The sequence below is a fragment of the Nuphar pumila genome, chromosome 4 (genome assembly GCF_984573655.1).
Source record: "Nuphar pumila chromosome 4, dmNupPumi1.hap1.1, whole genome shotgun sequence".
NCBI classification, from domain to species: Eukaryota; Viridiplantae; Streptophyta; class Magnoliopsida; order Nymphaeales; family Nymphaeaceae; genus Nuphar; species Nuphar pumila.
In genome coordinates, this window is record NC_143252.1 from 9,673,149 (window position 1) to 9,693,700 (window position 20,552).

A 20,552-nucleotide genomic window follows, 5' to 3' on the forward strand; every position below is an offset into this window, starting at 1 on the left:
CATGACTTTCATTAAATAGCTTATCAAAATAATCTTTCCATCTCTCCTTAATCTCCTCATCTTTGACTAAAACCCTTTGCGTTTCATCTTTGATACATCTAACCATACCCAGATCACTCGATTTCCTATCTCTCATCTTTGCAAGCCTATAAATATCCTTCTCGCCCTCTTTGGTATCCAACTTGTCATAAATCTCCTTATATACCTTATCCCTCACGTTCCGAACTACTTTTTTAGCTTCCTTCTTTGCTATCATATACTTCTCGAAATTCTCATTATCACGACTCTTACTTAGATTTCTATAACACTCTTTTTTAACCTTAATAGCTAATTTGACATCCTCGTTCCACCATGATGTATCCTTACCTAGCGGTGCACCGCCTTTAGACTCACCCAATACCTCCTTAGCCACCTTTCTCATGCCACCCGCTATCTTATTCCACATAGATTTTGAATCATCCTCGAGACACCAATCAACTTCCTTAACTACCCGCTCTACAAACATTCCTTGTTTAGCTCCTTTCAGTGCCCACCACTTAATTCTAGGATCTATCCTATGTCTATCCCTTTTACGGCATTGTCTAATTCTAAGATCTAAAATTAAGACTCTATGTTGTGTAACTACACTTTCTCCCGGTATAACCTTACAATCGATGCAACAACCCCTATCTCTCTTTCTAAGTAGGAAAAAATCTATCTGACTCGTATTAACCCCACTTTTAAATGTTACTAGGTGAGACTCCCTCTTCCTAAACCAAGTGTTTGCTAAGATCATATCATAGGACAAACCAAAATCTAAAATTCTTTCTCGACTTTCGTTTCTTTCTCCTATACCATAGCCTTCATGGATACTCTCAAATCCATTCCTACTAATGCCTACATGCCCATTAAGGTCACCGCCGATGAAAAGCCTTTCTCCATAAGATATCCCTTGTACTACTTCATCTAAATCTTCCCAAAATTGACGCTTAATGGAATCATCTAAACCTACTTGAGGTGCATAAACACTAATAATATTAATAATATTCGTACATAATACTAATTTAATAAGTAAAATCCTATCACCCTTCCTACGGACCTCAACTACATTATCTATAAACTCACGACTCATAACAATCCCTACTCCATTCCTATTCCTATTTATTCCTGTATACCAAATCTTATATCCCCAAGGTTCTATCACTTTTGCTTTCTCACCTACCCATTTGGTCTCTTGTAGACATAAAATATCAATCTTTCTCCTACACATAACATCTAGTAACTCTACCAACTTACCAGTTAAAGATCCTATGTTCAAAGTGGCTAACCTAATTTTATGGTCTTGCACTAACTTCTTTACCCTCACCCGTCCAACAAAGTGAGGGAACCCTTGCCTATTTGACACCACAACCGGGCGTCGGTGTGACGCGTCGCTTCCGGGCGACGACCTAGCAACCCTTGCCCATTTATCACTGCCTCCGGGCCTATAGAGTACAACGCGTCGCTCAGTAGGGAACGCCCCAACAAAATTCTCATATTGGTTCATATTTATAGGGTATGACTAAGTTTTTATGCTGGCTGTCACAGGCCTACCACAACCCTCCTCCTTTATCCGGGCTTGGGACCGGCAGTGTATAACTAAACAGTTATACACAGGCGGAGTTCAACTAGTAGGTGTGATATCTGTTAAAAATATAAATGTAACTATATATAATATAATATATGTAATATTTTATTTATTTATTTTCTTTTATTTTTGTATTTTTATTTTTGTCTAGTTTGATTTGAACTAGACTTTAAACTAGTCAAGATCCAACTAGATCTTGACTAGTTGGTATAGCCGTTGGAGCTAGTCCAACGGCTACAATTAGAGCCGTTGGACTAGCTCCAACGACTCTCTATGAGTGCTCCTTAAGAGCTCTTCTCTCCCACTCTCTCCTTGTGTATAAATAGGGGTGATCCCCTCTTTTTTGTAATTATGCTTTTTAAGCATTTCATGTGAATAAAATAAAGTTTATTATTTTATCTTTTGTGTTATTTCATTTTTGCCCTTTTGAGGGTTATGATTGTAGTGTCTTCAATAGACACTTATTCCAAGCATTTGTGCTTTCGTGGAAGATCCTCATTTCCTTACATGGTATCAGAGCTCAGAAGCTTCTAGATCTTGGAAGAGTTGCCACTTCGTTTTCTATGCCTCTAGGAAAAATTGATTCATCTCCTTGTTCGTGGTTCAAGTGCTTTTGGGGTCATCATAATTGATGAAATAAGACTTTTGGAGGATCGTTGGCTGCACAAAGATCGCAATTGTGCTCTTGTCCTCTTCTCTTTTCTCATATTTTTCTGTTTTTCTTCTTTCTTTCATCACCTCTCTCTCGTCTTCACCCTTGTAAAAGTGGATGACAATGATAAAGTCACCATCATAGCCGTAAAATTAAATAATACTAATTATGTGACGTGGGCTTTAATCATAAAGCATCACATTTGGGGAAAAGGGTTGTGGGGAATACTAGATGGTTCCGATTTGGAACCAAAACTAATTCTTACAAAAATTGAAAATGAGAAAGCGGTTCCTTTCACGAAAGGAAAGAAAAATAAAATATTAGCCACTTATGAGAAAAAGTGGGAAGAATGAAAGATGAGTCATGCCAAAATCATGTCTTTGCTAATTAATAGCGTAGACATCAAGAAATGCTCTAGTCTTGCCAAATTTGAGCACGCCAATAAGGCTCAAGAGTACCTTAGAAATATGTATTCCATTAAAGATATTGCATTTGTGTGCAATTTACAAGATAAAGTTCGGACTTTAACTAAAAAAGACAAAAGTATTAGAGAACATTATAATGAGTTGTCCGAACTTTGGAAAGAGTTGGCTCTTCTTGAGCCAAAGTGACATTGTCTCGAAGACATCGAATTTTGCCAAAAACAACTCTATATGAAACATTTTTACCAATTTATACATGGTTTGAGGCTGGAATTTGAAACAACCAAATCGGCTCTTTTACATAGAGGAAAAGTTTCCTCTATTATTGACACTATTGAACAACTAATTATGGAGGAAAATAGGCTAAAAAAGAATACTCCAAAGAATGAAGAAGATTTCGTTTTAGCCGTATCTAGACCGAAAAATTATATGCGCACTTATAGGCCTCCTCATTTTGGTAGACAAAATAATGATTATGACAAAAGGAAAGTCATTTGTCACCATTGTCATGAACAGGGGCACTATAGGCCTCAATGTCCTAAATTGAAGAGAAGAAAAGAAAAGAAAGTTACATCCGTTGGTTTATCACAAGAATCAAAAGATCAACCCAATCAAGATGCACCCGTGTCCATAACACAATTAATGGATATCCTTAAACCCATTTCTCAAAGGAGCATCTTCCTGAACTGAAGCCTCAATCAGAGCAGTTGTCTCATCCTTCTCCGATCTCGGTAACTTTCCTTGGCTCCTTGACTCTGGTGCTTCTTTTCATATGATCCCAAATATCAATAGTTTGTCTTAATGTCTTAACGATAACTCAAGTGTGTCAAATGTTTTCACAGTTGATGGTACATCTCTTGAAATCAAAGGAATAAGAAATTTTGAAAATCTTCAAAACACTAAAAAATTCTTTATTCCAAAAGTTAGATACATTCTCAAACTAAATCTAAACATTTTATCTGTTTCTCAAATATCTGATTATGAGTGCAACATCTCCTTCACTTCTCATAGTCGTTGGGTACAGGATCGCCAATCAGGGAAGCTGATTGGGGAAGGCTATAGAGAAGGATGACTCTATTATGTGATTTTTTTTGGAATTACCGAAAATTTTGTAATTCTGAAAATTTTGCTTGTAAAGATTATATTCTTGGTAAAATGAAAAGATTACCATTTCATGATAGAACTTTTGTTTAATCTAGACCACTTGAGTTAATACATTCAGATGTTTGGGGTCCCACATCGGTCATATCAAAAGGCGAATATGCATATTATGTAATTTTTGTTGATGACTTCTCTAGGCATACTTGAATTTACTTCCTTAAACATAAATCAGATGTCTTTTCACATTTTCAAACATTTCACAAAATGGCTAAAAATAATTTTCAAAATGATATTTTCATTTTTCGCATTGATTTTGGGGAAAATTTTTTGTCAAAAGAATTTAAAGATTATCTCAATTTACATGGCATCACACATCAAAAATCTTGTCCACACACACCACAAGAAAATGGTTTGACCGAGCGAAAACACTGACACTTTATGAAAACCACTAGGACTTTATTAATATCAGACCAAATTCCAAAAGAGTTTTGGCCGGAAGCAACCCTAATTGCTACCTATCTCATTAACCGAATGTCATCTTCTTCTTTGAAAAATATAACTCTAGTTGAAAAACTTGTTGAATTATCTCTTGATTACTCCAGATTGAGAGTTTTTTGATGCAAATGCTTTGTCTTCACCAACAAAAATGATAAACTCTTCAAATATTTTGAAAAGACCATGGAAGTAACCAAATATTCTTTTTTGATAGATTTGACTTCGAAATCTAATGGATGCGACTATGAATACGACCTAGACGATGGTCAAGGTATTGTTGATTATGAACATAATGTTATTAATGAAGAGCAAATTCATAGAAACACTAGTTTACAATACTCAAGACATAGAGAATCCAATCTTCCATGTGCATTGGAAAAATATTCTGAAGCACAAACCAGAAGGTCATCTAAACCTCTCGGTAAATCTGTGTCCTACAAATCTTTTTCACCTACATATAAGGCATTTATTACATTAATACACTCGTATGTAGAACCTTCATCCTATACTCAAGCCAAAAACCATATAGAATGGGTAGAAGCCATGAAGGCAGAATTAAAAGCATTAGAAAGGGCTAACACTTGGACCTTTCAAGATATTCCACTAGGAAAGAAACCTATAGGCTGTAGGTAGTTTTATAAAATTAAAACCAAGAGTGACAAAACTCTTGAAAGATATAAAGCCAGATTAGTGGCCAAGGGGTATTCTCAAGAGTATGACATCGACTACGAAGAAATTTTTGCTCCAATTGATTGAATGATTACAATTAGGACATTGATAGCCTTAGCCTCTAATAAAAAATGACTCATTTCAAATTGATGTCAAAAATGCTTTTCTCAATGGAAACCTACTTGAAGAGGTTTATATAGAAGCACCACCTAGTATAAGTATTGCTAAGGGTAAGACTCTTCATTTAGAAAAGTTTTTTTTTATCTTAAACAGACACCAAAAGCGTGGTATGACATTTTTAGTCATGTTATGCTTGATATTGAATTCCGAACTTCTTACTGACACTATTTTGTTTATTAAGATTTATGATGCAGGGATTATTATTCTCCTTTATGTGGATGGCATGATCATCACCGGAGGAGACCAATAAAAGTTGAAAACATTAAAAAGCTCCTTAAAAATCATTTTGAAATGATTGATTTAGGTTTATTGAAATATTTTTTAGGAATTGAAGTTGCTTATGCCCTTCGAGGTTATTTATTATCTCAATCTAAGTTTGCTTTTGATATTGTTTTCAGGTCTGGAATTACAAATGATAAGAGAGTGGGTATTGTAGAAATTGTCAACACCAAAATGAGAATCGATGATGGAGAACCTCTTGATGATCTCACTCCTTACAAGCAGCTTGTTGGAGCACTTTCCTATCTTTCCATTACTAGACCTGATATAACTCACATTGTACACATAGCTAGTCAGTTTAAGCACGCTCCCACTTTTGTTCACATGAGAGCAGTTTTGCATATTGTTAGATACATTAAGTCCTCCCTTTCACGCGGCCTCTTCTTGTCTGTTCATCTTCATTAGATTTAATTGTTTATAATAATGCTTACTATGAAGGTGATCTTAATAACAAGCACTCAACCACTGTTTTTTGTGTTTTCTTAGGTTAATCCTTGATTTCGTGGCGGTTCAAAAAGTAGCAGAAGGTCTTTCTTTCATCCACTAAAGTTGAATACCGCACCATGGCTACAACAACAAAGGAGGTAGTTTGGCTCAGACGACTGCTGACTGACATGAGAGTTGAAGTGACATAAGCTTCATGCATGTGCTGCGATAACAAGTATACGATCTATATTACCAGTAACCGAACATTTCATGAACGCACCAAACATATTGAAATGGATTGTCACTATGTCAGATAGGAGTATCTACATGAAACCATTGATCTACCGCATGTTACATCAGAATATCAATTAGCGAATTTCTTCACCAAACCTCTCGCTGCTCCTAGATATCATTTACTTTTAAACAAACTTTCGCTCATTGTACCGTAAGTTTGAGGGAGAGTGTTAAAAATATAAATGTAACTATATATAATATAATATAATATATGTAATATTTTATTTATTTTATTTTATTTTTGTATTTTTATTTTTATCTAGTTCGATTTGAACTAGACTTTAAACTAGTCAAGATCCAACTAGATCTTAACTAGTTGGTATAGCCGTTGGACTAGCTCCAACGACTCTCTATGAGAGCTCCTTAAGAGCCCTTCTCTCCCACCCTCTCCTTGTATATAAATAGGAGTGATCCCCTCTCCTTTGTAACTATGCTTTTTAAGCATTTCATGTGAATGAAATAAAGTTTGTTATTTTATCTTTTGTGTTCTTTCATTTATGCCCTTTTATGGGTTCTGATTGTAGTGTAAACACCTATTGCAAGCATTTTGTGCTTTCGTGGAAGATCTTTATTTCCTTACAATATCTAAATGGTACAAATTCCATTTTACTTATTTTAGGAATTTGTTATTAAAGGTGTCTGTTTTAGACAGACTGCACAGTCTCTATCATAACATTTTTATGATAATGGATGTACTGTCAAGAGAAGGGATGAACTGTCTTCTTCTTCTTGTGTGATAGTAGTTCTTCCTTTCATAGAGTGTTCCTGGATCAGTACTTAAGCATTATCAATCAACTAGTAGGTGTGATATCTACATCGTACAAATTCTATTTTACTTATTCTAGTAATTTTTTATTAAAAGTACCTGTTTTTGGCAGACTGCAGTCTCTAGTATGACAATTTTTCGATAATGGATATAGTGTCAAGAGAAGGGATAAACTGTCTTCTTTTTTCTTGAGGCTAGTTTTCTCTTCCTTAGCCACTGTTGAGGATAATATGAAACTAGTCATTCTAAGGCATTGATGATATGATCCTCACAAAAAAGAAAAATATAACTCTCTTTTGACTTTTTGTGTTGCTGAAAGTGTCAGGATTTGTGCTTCATGTTTGTTTTATTTGAACACAAATAAGTTTTCCTTTTTAAATGGCTTTGACTTTTAATTTTGAAACCGTGTGCAGCATTATGTAGAGGCCCAATGTTGTGTTGCATCAAGTGATTACAAAGGTATACTTGAGAACTCCATTAAGTTATTAAATTGTTCTTTAATTATTTCTAGTTAGAGGTTGGTAGCATATCGGGCATTGAACTGCTGACCTCTTTCCACTGATAATGACACATATATTACATGTTCTTACTGAACACTTAACCTTTGGTTATTAACTTATCATGATGTGATTTTTTTTTCCAAGTGTCAAATAGTTTGTGCACTACAGTTTCCTCTGATATTGGGTTATGTTTGCTTGAGTTTATGCACTAAAACGGCCGAATCTTTTGGATACTAAAAGGCTGAAGTATTTCACTGCTTAGAAGTTGTAATGTCCTCTCTCCTTGTTCATCTTTGTCATCATTGTTGTTGGCAATTCTGATTCATTTAAATGAGGTCAGCTTTGTGAGTCCTATTTCTTCATTCCTGCCTATTTATAGCTTCATATGATAGATGTCAGCAAGTTTGTTTTTCTTTTTGTTGGATATGGCAAATCAGAAGATAACGAGTAACCAATTTGTGGAATCACAGATGTCCTGAAATGAATACAATTCTGAATTCTATATATACGTGTGCATATATAATTAAACATATCTATGTTCCACACAATGAATTTGAAAAATCACAGATGTCATTTCTAAAATCACAAATATGGAATTGCAGTTGTGGTACTTTTTGCAACAATTGTGCACTTGTGAGTTTGACCAAACTTATGACGGTCCTCTAAGCTAAGTACAAAGATCAATGCACTATCTATTTTATATATTTCTGAAATAATGATGCATGAGCCGCATGAACATTCAGATTTCTTGGGAATTCAAGTGGCATGTTTGTTTCATGTTTGTTTTAATTATGTTATGATACTCATGGGCTAGGCTTTTTTCTACAGGCTAGATTTTGTGATTTTTCTGGTGCACAAATTCTGAAAAATTCTTAAGTTCTTTAAATATCCTACCGTGAATTATATGATAACCTTTTGATAATGGTTTGGCAGGTGGTTTGGAGCACTTTTGTGATCTTTTGCAGCGTTTCCCTTGTAATGTACACATCTTATTGGAAACGGCAAAGGTTGGTCATGTTATTACTTTTGCACAGAGTTATTTGAATTGTGCAGCAAGCATCAGCAGACGTCTGTATTTTTCTACTGTCCACATGAGTTTGTTATAGAAGAGGATGCATCTTTTGTTTCTTTCCCTCCCCCTTTTTTGGTAATTTTGGTCCCTTACCTGAAAGAATTTGGCTATCATATCATTGAAATTATATCAAATTGCCTGTGAAGGTTGAAGCTCTGATGGGAAGAAATGATGAAGCAATGATGGGTTTTGAAAAGGTTAGTTTTGATGCCCGCATGCTGGTATTTCATTAACACCTGAAGTGACGTTGAGGGCATGCTGCAGGCTCGATCAATTGATCCATACGTTGTTACATACATGGATGAGTATGCAATGCTTCTAAAGACAAAAACAGATCACTCCAAGCTGAACAGGTTGCTGCATGACTTGCTGAATATTGATCCGGCCAGGGCAGAGGTGTTTGTTACTTTGTCAGTGTTGTGGGATAGGAAAGATGATAAAAATCGAGCCTTATCTTATGCTGAGAAGGTTAGTCCTATTGTTCTTTGCTGCTTTGGGTGTTAAGATTTTGCTAAACATCATTGCTGATTTGCTATATTGAATCTATTGTTTTAAGCAGAGCCTTCGGATTGATGATAGGAATATACCTGGGTACATTATGAAGGTCTAGTATGGGTTATCATTTATTTGAATTTCATCCGGGTGCAAGTTTTTCACATCTCATGACCTTTGACTTATGAAATCATACTAGGGTAATTTATGTTTATCATTGAACAAGCGAGATGAAGCAGCTGCAGCTTTCAGAGGAGCACAAGAGTTGAGGCCTGATCTTCGCTCATATCAAGGCATGGGCCCTAAAAGAAAACTGTTTTCTTTTGTGAGTTAGTTTTAGTTTGACCGACTTCTTCTGAAGTTTATGTTCCAACTTAAATACACCTTTCTCTATTTTTTTAAATAGATATCTGTCCATAAAGTTGGCTTTTGACTACCACTTGTTCCTTATTGGAAAAAATGCTCATATTCAAATCAGGAATTCCCCAGTCACTGTCACATGGATACGGCTGCAGATACGGGGACACATCATTTTTATGTGGATACAATTGCGGATATGGGGACATGGCCATTTTTATGAAGTTTTCAATGTGATTATTATAGATGCAGGGGCCAAAATGGAGTATCCATGTGACATAGATGACTAGTATATGAGGGGATGCAGAACGGGAGTCAAATGTCTGACATAGCCCAGTCATCGTGTGACACAGGATAAGGAGTTAGGACAGGAAGTTAGATTGGGTGAAATGTTACATAAATGGACCATTCAGGTCCAGATCCATTTAGCAGATCCAGGATCCATTTGACTATGAGATCCAGATTCATTTACAGGATCCATAATCCATTTGTGTGTATGTATTATTTTTTAAAACACTTTTGTTCTCAAGGGTATTTTTCTATTATTCCACTCTGGACCATTGTAATGGCCAAGTACATTTTTGTAGTCATTCATCTTTTCGTAACTGTTGTAATAAGGATCTATTTATGCATCGACCATGTTAACACTGTTTATCAATGAATTCAATCCTCTAAGCCCTAGCTTGTCCTCACCTTGAACTGATGCGAAATACGGATGAAATGTTTTCCTTTTTGTAGGTTGGTCTGGTCTATTGCTCTTTCCCTCTGCCTGTTTCGCTTTAGGTGGGTGGGAAAGATGAAACATATGGGAATATGGAAAGTAGGAAAAAGGGCAGGAATAATGGAGTCAAGTGAGAATGAGAACTTAGATCACCGCAAACATGAATCAGGTCAGGTGGGTTTTTCTGAAATTGGGTGAAATCGTTGATGAAAGAAGCATCAGTGAATATGGAATGAAGGAAAAAGTGTGAGAATAATGAAGAATAAGAACCTATATTGCTGTATGCATGATGGAGGACTGGTGGTTTTTCTTATTTTGACATTGCCACCCCATGAAAATTGGGAAACCGGATCAAAGCTGTGAAGAAGAGGAAATAAAATGGAGTTTATTGGATAGTTTAGGCTAGTTAATTCACATCAGTTCATGCCCATCACCTAGATTCTAAATACTGTTTTCCCATAGAACATAAAATATACTTTCCTAAAACACAGTTCTAGACATGGAAAATCCAAGTTCCTTTAGATTTTGGCAGTGACTTGTGACTTGGCATGGTTCTGACAACTTTATGTTTTATAATTTATATAATATGTAAATATATATATATATACAATATAGTTGTTATATATTATATTATCAATATATAGCATGAGAGACTTTTTTAAAATATATGCATATTTTACACAACACACACACACACACAGTGTGGTTATCACATTATCCATACATGTATATATCTTTTAATATAATATATCTAGTATGAGTGACTTCATAAATATATATATATATAGGGATGTAAACGGGTCGGACTCGAGTTGGATTTAGGCATTACCAAGTCTGACTTATTCGGGTATGGCCTAATCATGTTCAGTTTCGGATTCAGGTTCGGATGGAATTATATAAAACCAAACCCGGAATCGACTAGCTTAAAACCTAACATTTACACTTAATCGGGTTCTGGGTTTTGTCGGGTTCGGGTTTGAATGCAAAACTCAAAACCAAACCCGCATCTGGTTCCTAAGTTTCCTACCAAACCTGAGTAAATGGGTTTGGTTCGGTCAGGTACTGGACCCAAACCCGTTCTATTTACATCCCTGTGTGTATGTAGATAGTGAACCAACAAAACTCAGTATGACTTGGCCAAATCAAGACGTGACTCGCCGAGTCTTACCTGGTTTTGCTGCTTCTCGAGTCCATACTAGGTTAAACCAGTAAATGGACAAGCTGGGCCCAGTTGGATGAGTCAATGAGTTGACTTGTCAAGTTTTAAAGGATTGGTCAATAATATAGTTTGCTTGTGTAGTGTTGAGAGAAGTTAGATGATGATGATGAAACTCTTATGCGTGCAGGGTTAGTTCATTCTTATTTGGCACTTTCCAAAACAAAAGAGGCATTATATGCTGCTCGGGAGGCAATGAAGGCTATGCCTCAATCAGCAAAGGCTTTGACATTGGTTGGTGATGTACATGCAAGTCATTCTGGTGGGAGAGAAAAGGTAAACTCTCTAAAATGCCTTCATGTCAATGGTAGTTTCTGGATCCATCATGGCTATTTAAATGCACAACTCTGAACATCTTATTTTGTTATATTTTGGTTTTGTATGCTTTCTAGTTTCTAATCCTGGTTTAATTTTCCTACCAGACTAAAAGAGTCTGCAGTTTTTCCATGCATTCATCAATGATCATTGCAAATTTTACAAGCTATTCGGCTATTGTTCTATATAAACCAGATCTAATTCTTTCTACTATCAATGTTCAGATGTGGAATGCAAATCTATGATTTCAACTTTGTAGTTTTGGTGGAAATAAATAAACTTTTTCTTTTTTGAGACAAATGTGGTCTGATCGAGATGAATCATCATTTAGCATATTAACAGTAACTAGGAAACACAGAAATAAGAGTATGTCATGGGCTTGAGTGGATCTGCTTATACTTTGAATTGTGTTTTATAATTTTTGCAATATGATTGGACAGTCGTACAATTCCAGTCTTGGTCACTTGAATTGAATTGATTGTTACTGATATGGGAGCGTTACTGTAAGAGTGTTGTGCTGCTACTGCCTATCCTCAAGTTGTATTTAGGGCATGATCATGAACAATTTTCCTATGGGAAAATAGCGGATCTCTTTATTTGATACTCTGGTGAGGAAATCTACCATTCGTTATCTTCTTTTACTCAAATTTATCAAGTCAGATCCTGAGGTGAAAATTTATTTTCTCAGAGCAGTTTCATAGTGGAAAGTTGCATGATCTAGCACAGAGGTTCAATACAGGTCTGTGGCTGCGTTCGTAATAATCCCCTTGACTACGAATTTTCATAAGAGTCTCCCTCAGCCAATTTATTTTCATAAGAGTCTCCCTTGGCTGCGTTCATCAATATAACTACATTCTCTATCTCTATATTCCTTGTTCATCAAGGTAAAGTGAAATTGATCTAGTTGGATGAACAATTTCTGAAAGGATTAAAATGGCTATAACTGGTCTCCCAGGCTATGGGTACTCCATAATTGGTCTTTGTATGTAGTTTCCTCTAAATCTTTACTACTTATATCTCAGCTTCTCATGCCTAGTTGTTTATGGTTAAAATCCTCTTAACTTGACAGGAGCTTAGATTATAACTAATAGGATTTTTTTCTATGAAATTTTATCATGTTGTCTTGGTTATTTGTTTTTGTTCTTCTTGGATATAATTGATTTGACAAGTGGCATGCTTATCTATATTCTTATAGTATGATGTTTTATTTGTTCATATTTAAGTCGTTATGCTCTGTTTAACTTGATTGTTCATATCGAGCATTTTAATGAAGTTAAAACATCTAGTCCTTTTGTAGTTTTTCACTTAATTAGGTTGGTGTTTCTTCAAGGCAAGGAAGTTTTACGAATCAGCACTTCGCCTAGAGTCTGGTTACCTTGGGGCTGTTTTAGCCTTGGCTGATCTCCATGTCATTGAGGGGCGAAATGCAGATGCCATCTCACTCCTTGAAAGATACCTCAAAGACTGGGCAGATGATTCTCTCCACACCAAACTGGCACAAGTACTTGCTACATCTAATATGCTGACAGAGGCATTATCACACTATCAAGAAGCACTAAGGTACTCTTCTTTAGTCAGAATCCATGCATATCAAAAGATTGCTAATTTTTGCCAACAAAAAGAACCTGATTAAACATCCATTTTCCTCTTTTTGGGATAAGATTCTCAAAAATGTTTCATTGCATGGAGTCTTGGTGGTAAACCTTGGTTATTCTGATTATTTTTTATTTATTAAGATACTTTGTTAAGGATGATTAACACCGATCTAAAGCATCAAAAGTTCTCATGAATATGTTTTATAGAATTGCCTTATGGAGATTGATTTTCTCCCTTGTTTGTAGCCATCTCAGGAGTACTTTTTACCCTCTGTGACTGTTGGTTGCTTTTGGATGCATTTTCCTTCAGGATAAACCCACAAAATGAGGCTGCAAAGAAAGGTCTGTTGCGCATGGAGAAGCAAATGAAGGTTTATACCATATCCCTGTTACTTGTTCATGTTGCCATCAATGAGTTTACTTCTGCTGAATCAATCTGTTTTTGTAGGGGCTGGATCCTGATGCGCCTGATGAAGACGATGATAACGAAGTTGAGGATGCTGAAGATGCAGAAGAAGGGGAGCTTATATGAGAGAGAACTGTTGGAGAACCATTTATCCACTTGGCAGATTCCAAAAGATACGAGATCATGTTATTGTCCCAAGGATAGGAGAGATCTCTGATCTTGAAATGGTTAGAGGGAGCTAGGTTTTTAAGTTTTGATCCCTCTGCTCCAGTTGCTGATGACATGAAAAATTGGTGGTGTTGAATAGTGGAAGGTGAGTCCTGACATGAAGCTTGAAGAATTGAAGACAGAGAGACATCCTGGAGTATGTTTGCATCTTTCTGTTTCCATAAGAATTTGTCTTACGGTATGGGTATGATACTGCGCATTCCATGCTTCAGCAAATGCGATGCCTAGGAGGGTTCTCTGAATCATTTTTCTTTACGTCTCTGTTTCTTTTTTTCTTTTTTTTTCTTTACATTTTTTTTAATGGTAGCTTTAAAGCACATGGCATTAAAGAATGTTGTATATCTATTACTTGGATGATTTTCTCTGGATTCTTCCTGTATTTTTGAGGTGTTGTGTATCTATTACTTGAATGACTTTCTCAGTATTCTCTCCATTGTATTTCGTAGTGTGTGGGAGTTACAAGTTCATTTTGCCTACTATAAATGAGCCCATGGATAATGCATGAAGAAAAAAAAAACATAATAGTAAATTGAATAGGTAAGGCGTAGTGGGGTGAGGGCCTTGAGGCCTTGGCCGCTAGACTGACAGTCAAGGTTTGATTCCCATGAGCCCCATCCCCTTGCGCAAGCCATCATCCAGCATACGCCCTGGGAGTGGGGGTCCTGGCCTCAGAGTTTTATGCTGCTGAGTCAGCATGACCAGGTCTTTGTGCTGAATGCAACTTCTTTTGGTTATAAATAAAAAAAAATGAATAGGTAAGACAAGTCAATCATGTTAGATACGCCCACCTCCATGAGCACTGCTCCTGAGGAATAAATAATCTGTTATATTAGGATACTTTAAGGTAAGAAAATCCCCAGGGTTCACTATCCCTCCCCATATATGTGCTATACATGAGCGGGATTAGTAAAGCATTCTTTCTAGTATTTTCGTGGGCACAAGCGGGAAACAAGGGAGAATGAGCAGTGGTGGGAGACGGATTGAGGGACAAACGGAAAAGGCAGTGCCGATCTTCCTAATCCATAGCAGAGTCTTTATTTACCTTTCTTCCACCCGAACGAGAGGTCTTAGCTCTTATTCGAATGGATGGATGACCCAGCCACAGAACTCCAGGGTGAGAAAGGATTGAGGATCAAAGTGGCTATCTCTTCATTCTCATTTCTCTTTCCCCCAAACAACAAATGCATTGGTCGAGAAATCCCTAAACTCCAAGAATGAGAAGTTCAATCAAAAGCAAGTAAGCGAATTTCATTCCATTTGGATCCTGTCATTGAATCCTTTTTTACCCTGAATTACGAAAGAGTGTCTGAAAGGCCCTCTTTCATTCAGTGAACCAAAACTCTTTCTTTCCGTTCTCCATTCTCCCTCATTAGTTTCTAATTACAGCACATCGAATTGGCATTGACCTTACCCTAACATCCGTCCTTTTGAACTCCCATCCCTCTTTCTATCCTTACTCCCATCCATCCCGAATTCATTTGGATTTGAAAAACAAAAGTCATATTCATTCACATTTCCTTTTCTCGTCTCTAAGAATGACTGGATTGGAAGAACAGACGTTGGTCTGGCCAGCAGAATTCTCATTTTCAAAGTGAACCAGGGTAACCTTCATTATCTCACTCCCAATCACCCGGAAAGACCGGCTAAGCATCATGTCCCAGTGCTGCCCCCACGTCTGGTAGGGCAGTGGTCATAAACTCATAAGGTCCATGACCAGAGAAGGGAGAGGCTACCCCTACTATCGGATCTGTGGGTAAGTAGACCCGAGCTCAAAGCAGGCATAGAGCCATGAAAGTCAAGCTATAGATGCATAAACGTGGATTTATCCATATGATCATCTATTTTCATTTGTGTCCGAAGCCGCCCATTGCCATTAAATGAAATGAAAATCAGTATTATGATCCAAAGATTGAAATAAATTGATGAGATTGGGTCCCATCATATCTAGACCATTTGGTTTTTTTGAATATGGAGAAATAAAGAAGCCATTGCAATTGCCGGAAATAATAAGCCTACTAAAGGCACAAAAAAAGAGGGTAAGTTGAGATCTGTCATAGAATAGGTGCCTCGGTGTATTTGTTATAATTGTTATAAAGATATCTTTTATAATTATAAAGGAAGTATATCCTTTATATATAATTATAAGTATATTATAAAAGCTGCATGTTTCCTTGCATTTAAGGACAGTTTTCACGGTTTCAATTGTTACTATGACCAAAGAGATAATAACACATTTACATTTGACTTGAATGCAGGAAAGTAGTTTTAGTGGGGGTCGCCCGTGTGGCTAGTGGAGTGGTTGCCAAGGCATTGAGATGAAGGCACTTGATAAACCACACTGGCACATGGGTGTGTCTGTAGCTTTGGTCCATATAATTCCGGGTGGTCGTGGCCCCACTTGGGGTATACATTGCTGAGGGTGGGTGGGTCCATTTAATGGCTCGGTTCTTAATCAAAACTCACATTTTGTAATCTGTACTCTCTCTGTAGGTGGGAGACACCCAACAATCAGATATGGTTCAGGTCAATATTGAAGCCAACCTTGGATCAAACATTAAAGAGTGGTTTCAGTTCTGAACCTGGATTTGTATTGGTTCTTAAATATAATTTCAGATTTGGTTATGAGTTGCAATCTCATAGTACTAGATCTCTGTCTAAGATAAACCATCCAAATGTGGCTATCAGGATTTTCTCAACAAAGAAAATCTTCCAATAAATAAAAAATGTGTTTTTGTTAAAAAAGTATGTATATTTTAAATCTTAGGAACATGTAACATATATAAAAATATAACAATATATTAATATATAAATATATAAATAAATATCACATGGATAACATGATAATTTTAGCACTAAAAACACAGTGTTTATAGGTGATATTTTGAAAATATCACATTTCTTAATAATTATATAAATTTTGAAAACCTTGGGATAAAATTGCAAGAGTAAAAAAATAGCTAATATTTGTGAATGTGATGTAAATTATATGATTTTTATGTGAAAAGTACAAAATAGATTGCATTAGAACTGGTAATATACTGTTTGGATCAAGTTCCTGATTTTCTTTTAGAGGTTTGCTTGTGGGATGGGGGGTTTGGGAAGGACCAACTATTGTGGTACCAGTTAGAGTGAGTCCACACAAAGACAACTTGAGAAAAATCGAGGAAGAAAGGGATCGTGTGTCCCATTTACAAAGCCATCTGGACTAAGAACTAGGGCATCAATTACCCTACGATGGGCTGTGGAGGACAGACTGCCAACGCAAAACGTGCTAAGATTTCATCTTGCTAGCTGCTGTCCAATTTGTATGGAGGAAGATGAATCGGTGTGCCATTTATTTTTAAAATACAGATTGGCTCGAAAAGTTTGGAAGTGAGTTGGATTCTTATTTGGTAAAAATATTAGAGCATACAATTCAATGGATCAATCACTCATTCGACGGTTTCAGTGATAAAGCTATCAAAAGAGGCTGGTTTAGTTGTGAGTAGGGGTGTCAACTGGTTGGGTTTACCCGGATCCAACCCGTACCAAACCCTCTAGGGTCTGGGTATGGTGATAAATAATAAGACCTGATTAAGACCCAGGTTCGGACCCAAAGGTCAGTTTAATACATGGAGCCGGGTATAGTTTGTGAAATTTTATACTAGACCCGGTCTGAACTTAAGATATGAAATTTTTCAATGTAAAAATGACAAAAAAATATTATTTTACCGGTTATGGATCGGGTCTGGTTCATGTACTTCTTATCAGGTCCGTATATGGTTTCTCTTATAGTGGGTCCGATTAAACCTGAGTCAAGATCCGATACCATACCTGAAAAATGGGGTCAGGTTTGGTTCCACCTGGGTCCAAACCAAACCAGACCTGTTGACACCCTTAATTGTGAGGAAGATTTGGGAAGTGTGAAATCTTATCCTCTTCAATCAAGAGCATCTGACATTGTGAATGTTATTTGGTACCACCTGTTACCTATGTTAGAGAAGTCTGACCATCCTGTTAAAGGTAACTGAGCCTTTACCAACGGGTCCGGATCAAACTGTCCGTTTATAGTGAATTACTTAAATCCTAAATAATTTGATATAACCTCATTGGGTCTATTATTTGATTCAAATTCGAATGAGAAAAGCTACTACTGAATGAGATCGGATCAGTTTAATAGTTAATCAACCGTTTTAAAACTCCACCCAATTTATACCCAACCTAATCTAGAAATAAACCTAAATGGGTCTTTATATTGTATATCCATACCCAAACATCTATTATACTTGAACCCGTTTGCACATAAACCATTTATGTACCATTTTATGACATATGCTTGAATCAGCTTGAACCCGAAACCATATTGCACCTAAAGCCATTTCCGAAATATAAACTTGATGTGGTTAAATGTCAATAGGTCAGGTTTGACCCAGACCCAACCCATACCAAACCTTATAAAGTCAGGGTATGGTGATAAAGAAGGAGGTCGGATTAGAATCCAGGCTGGATCCAAAGGGTCTGATTAATATATTGAGTCGGGTATGGGTTTTGAAATTTCATACCAGACCCGGGCTCAACTCGAGTTCTGTTGAAGGTCTGCAATTTTTCAATGTACAAAAAGATTAAAAAATATTATTTCACTAAGGGTATGGTCCGAGTCTGGTTCATATAATCCTTATAGGAGTCGGGTATGGTTTCTCTTATGGTGTGTCTGATTGGACCCAGGTACCAGCAGTTCAAATCAGATCCGGGTTAGGTCCCACATGGGTCCGAACTAGATCTGACCTGTTCACACCTCTAAATGTCAATCTATTAACTAAAACAAGTAGATACCTATGTCATTGTAAGCATAAACACAAACTGATTCCTTATATTATATACCCAAACCCACCCAAGGCTGGATAGTACTCAAGTATATTGATCTGGATCATGTGGATGGGGTGGGGTGGTTGAAATTTTTGGAGCAAGTTGGAAGGCATCTGTTGGGTCCAATTTGACGAGGGTCTGGACCATTATGTTCAAGTTCGTACTTGGTGAAGGTCCAAACATAATCAACTCCAACATGATGCTTATGTTTACTGCATATGGGGTCAGGTTCAATCTAAAGACTATAAATAGCATGCTTAGGGTTGGGCTAGATGCTTCAACCAACTCAAGCAAGCTGTCAGCTCCGTTGGTAAGTCCAATAGTTTAGACCAGTTTAGGGTGGGTTGCATATGGGACCTGGTCAAAGCCACAAACTTGGGTTGGTTAAAAAAGCAGCTTGTTTTGGCTTTCCTCTTTGTTGAGAATTGAGTTGCTGGGTTTGGTCCCCACTCAATCTGAAACAATTTATAATATTGACCCAACAAGTGCCATATCATCTGACTCCTAGTTTGTATCGGGTACCCGACATGACCCGAACCCGAATTCCAGTGCATGGGGCATGACCCAAATAATATTCGGGTCGACCCGAGCAAGATGTGGGCCTGGTCTGGGTCATGATTTTTCCGGATACCCTACCCGACCCGACCCTAGTATATCATATATATATTTCTAATAAAAATAAATTTCTAAAATTATGTGAGCCCCGGTTTGGAATTCTATCTTTGAGTAATAAATTGAAAAAAAATGTCAGCCAATGACGATCAAGCATAGATGCAGATTGGGTCGGATGGCAACAGGCTTGGTTAAGGTCCTGATCTACAAAATCAACAAAGTTAGGTTTGGGCCTGAGCCCGATACCAAAGTCATACTACGTGCCACCGACAGGCTGATAGTCAATGACCTAACAGTCAAACCAAGCTGGCTTGGTCCTACTGAAGCAAGAGTTGGGTGACATACAGTAGCAGCAAAACTGAGTCAAACTCCTACATTTTGGTCCAAGCCCAAAAGAGGGTCCAAGTCAATGCCCGAGTCGATCCAACTCACGATTCGGACCTGGACCGAGACACGGTTCGCTTTGGTGACGCTAAAAAAAAGATAGTTCAAGGAATGAAAAAGAAAAAGACTGCATTCAAGTCAAAATTTCTATAATTTACAAAAACGCCCCCGTTTGAATAGCTCTCAAGCATGCCTTGGAAAAGAAAACCCTCCTTTTCTTTGTTCCCCCGTCCCATTCAAAAACATGTGCGAAGATTCGACCATAAGCAGAAAAACTGACCTGTTTTTCTTTTGATATTTTCTATTTTAAAATTTATTTTCATATGGTAATGGAATATTTGCTGGGTATCATGGAATATTTGGTTTTGGGTCCAATACTAAATACAGCTAATCTGATATAGCATCCTTATTTGTATTTGGTTAGGATATAAAAACCTTCAACTGGATTTGGACAATCTAATCGATTTTGGTAGATGTTCTTGTAGATCCGCAACCTGTGTTTAGAGACCATTCTTTATTCCTTACCCTGCTCCATCTTTGGTAATATATGGCGGTTCTGACTCGGACTCAGATCCTGAACCAGACCCATGCCCTGAATTCAGGGATCCCGATGTCAGATCAAACTTGTTCTGATCCACACCTGACCAAATTGCATCCGTGGTGTATACATATAAAATTAACATTCCCACCCACTACTTTCATATGGAAACCTTTTCACATGATTTACCTTTCACATGATCAGTTCCCTTCCCTATGAAATGTATTCTCCCTTTCCCATGGATGAAATGAAGGGGCTCTTAGATAACAACTTCACCAATGGAGTCACTGACAGTTCACCTCAATCAGATTATTCCAAACAGTATCCAAGTCCGCTAGTAACCATCTCAACTACTTGACACTTAAGATTCAAAAAGAGCTC

The 20,552-nt window shown here is 37.0% G+C and overlaps 1 protein-coding gene across 2 annotated transcripts in view; it reads left to right on the top strand.

Annotated features, from left to right (window-relative positions):
- The window catches only part of APC7 (tetratricopeptide repeat (TPR)-containing protein), a 68,418-nt gene extending 54,258 nt beyond the window's left edge, over positions 1–14,160 (top strand). The window contains exons 9-18 of one of the 2 annotated variants that reach the window (XM_090002456.1): positions 7,304–7,349; positions 8,324–8,397; positions 8,609–8,659; positions 8,727–8,930; positions 9,022–9,066; positions 9,154–9,247; positions 11,379–11,524; positions 12,894–13,123; positions 13,469–13,529; positions 13,607–14,160. In XM_090002456.1, the coding sequence (XP_089858582.1) occupies positions 7,304–7,349; positions 8,324–8,397; positions 8,609–8,659; positions 8,727–8,930; positions 9,022–9,066; positions 9,154–9,247; positions 11,379–11,524; positions 12,894–13,123; positions 13,469–13,529; positions 13,607–13,690 (1,035 nt within the window). In that variant the 3' untranslated portion in view covers positions 13,691–14,160. Of the gene's footprint in view, positions 1–7,303; positions 7,350–8,323; positions 8,398–8,608; positions 8,660–8,726; positions 8,931–9,021; positions 9,067–9,153; positions 9,248–11,378; positions 11,525–12,893; positions 13,124–13,468 lie in introns of both variants that reach the window. The other variant, XM_090002455.1, reaches the window with a different exon arrangement.
- The last annotated feature ends 6,392 nt before the right edge of the window (positions 14,161–20,552 follow it).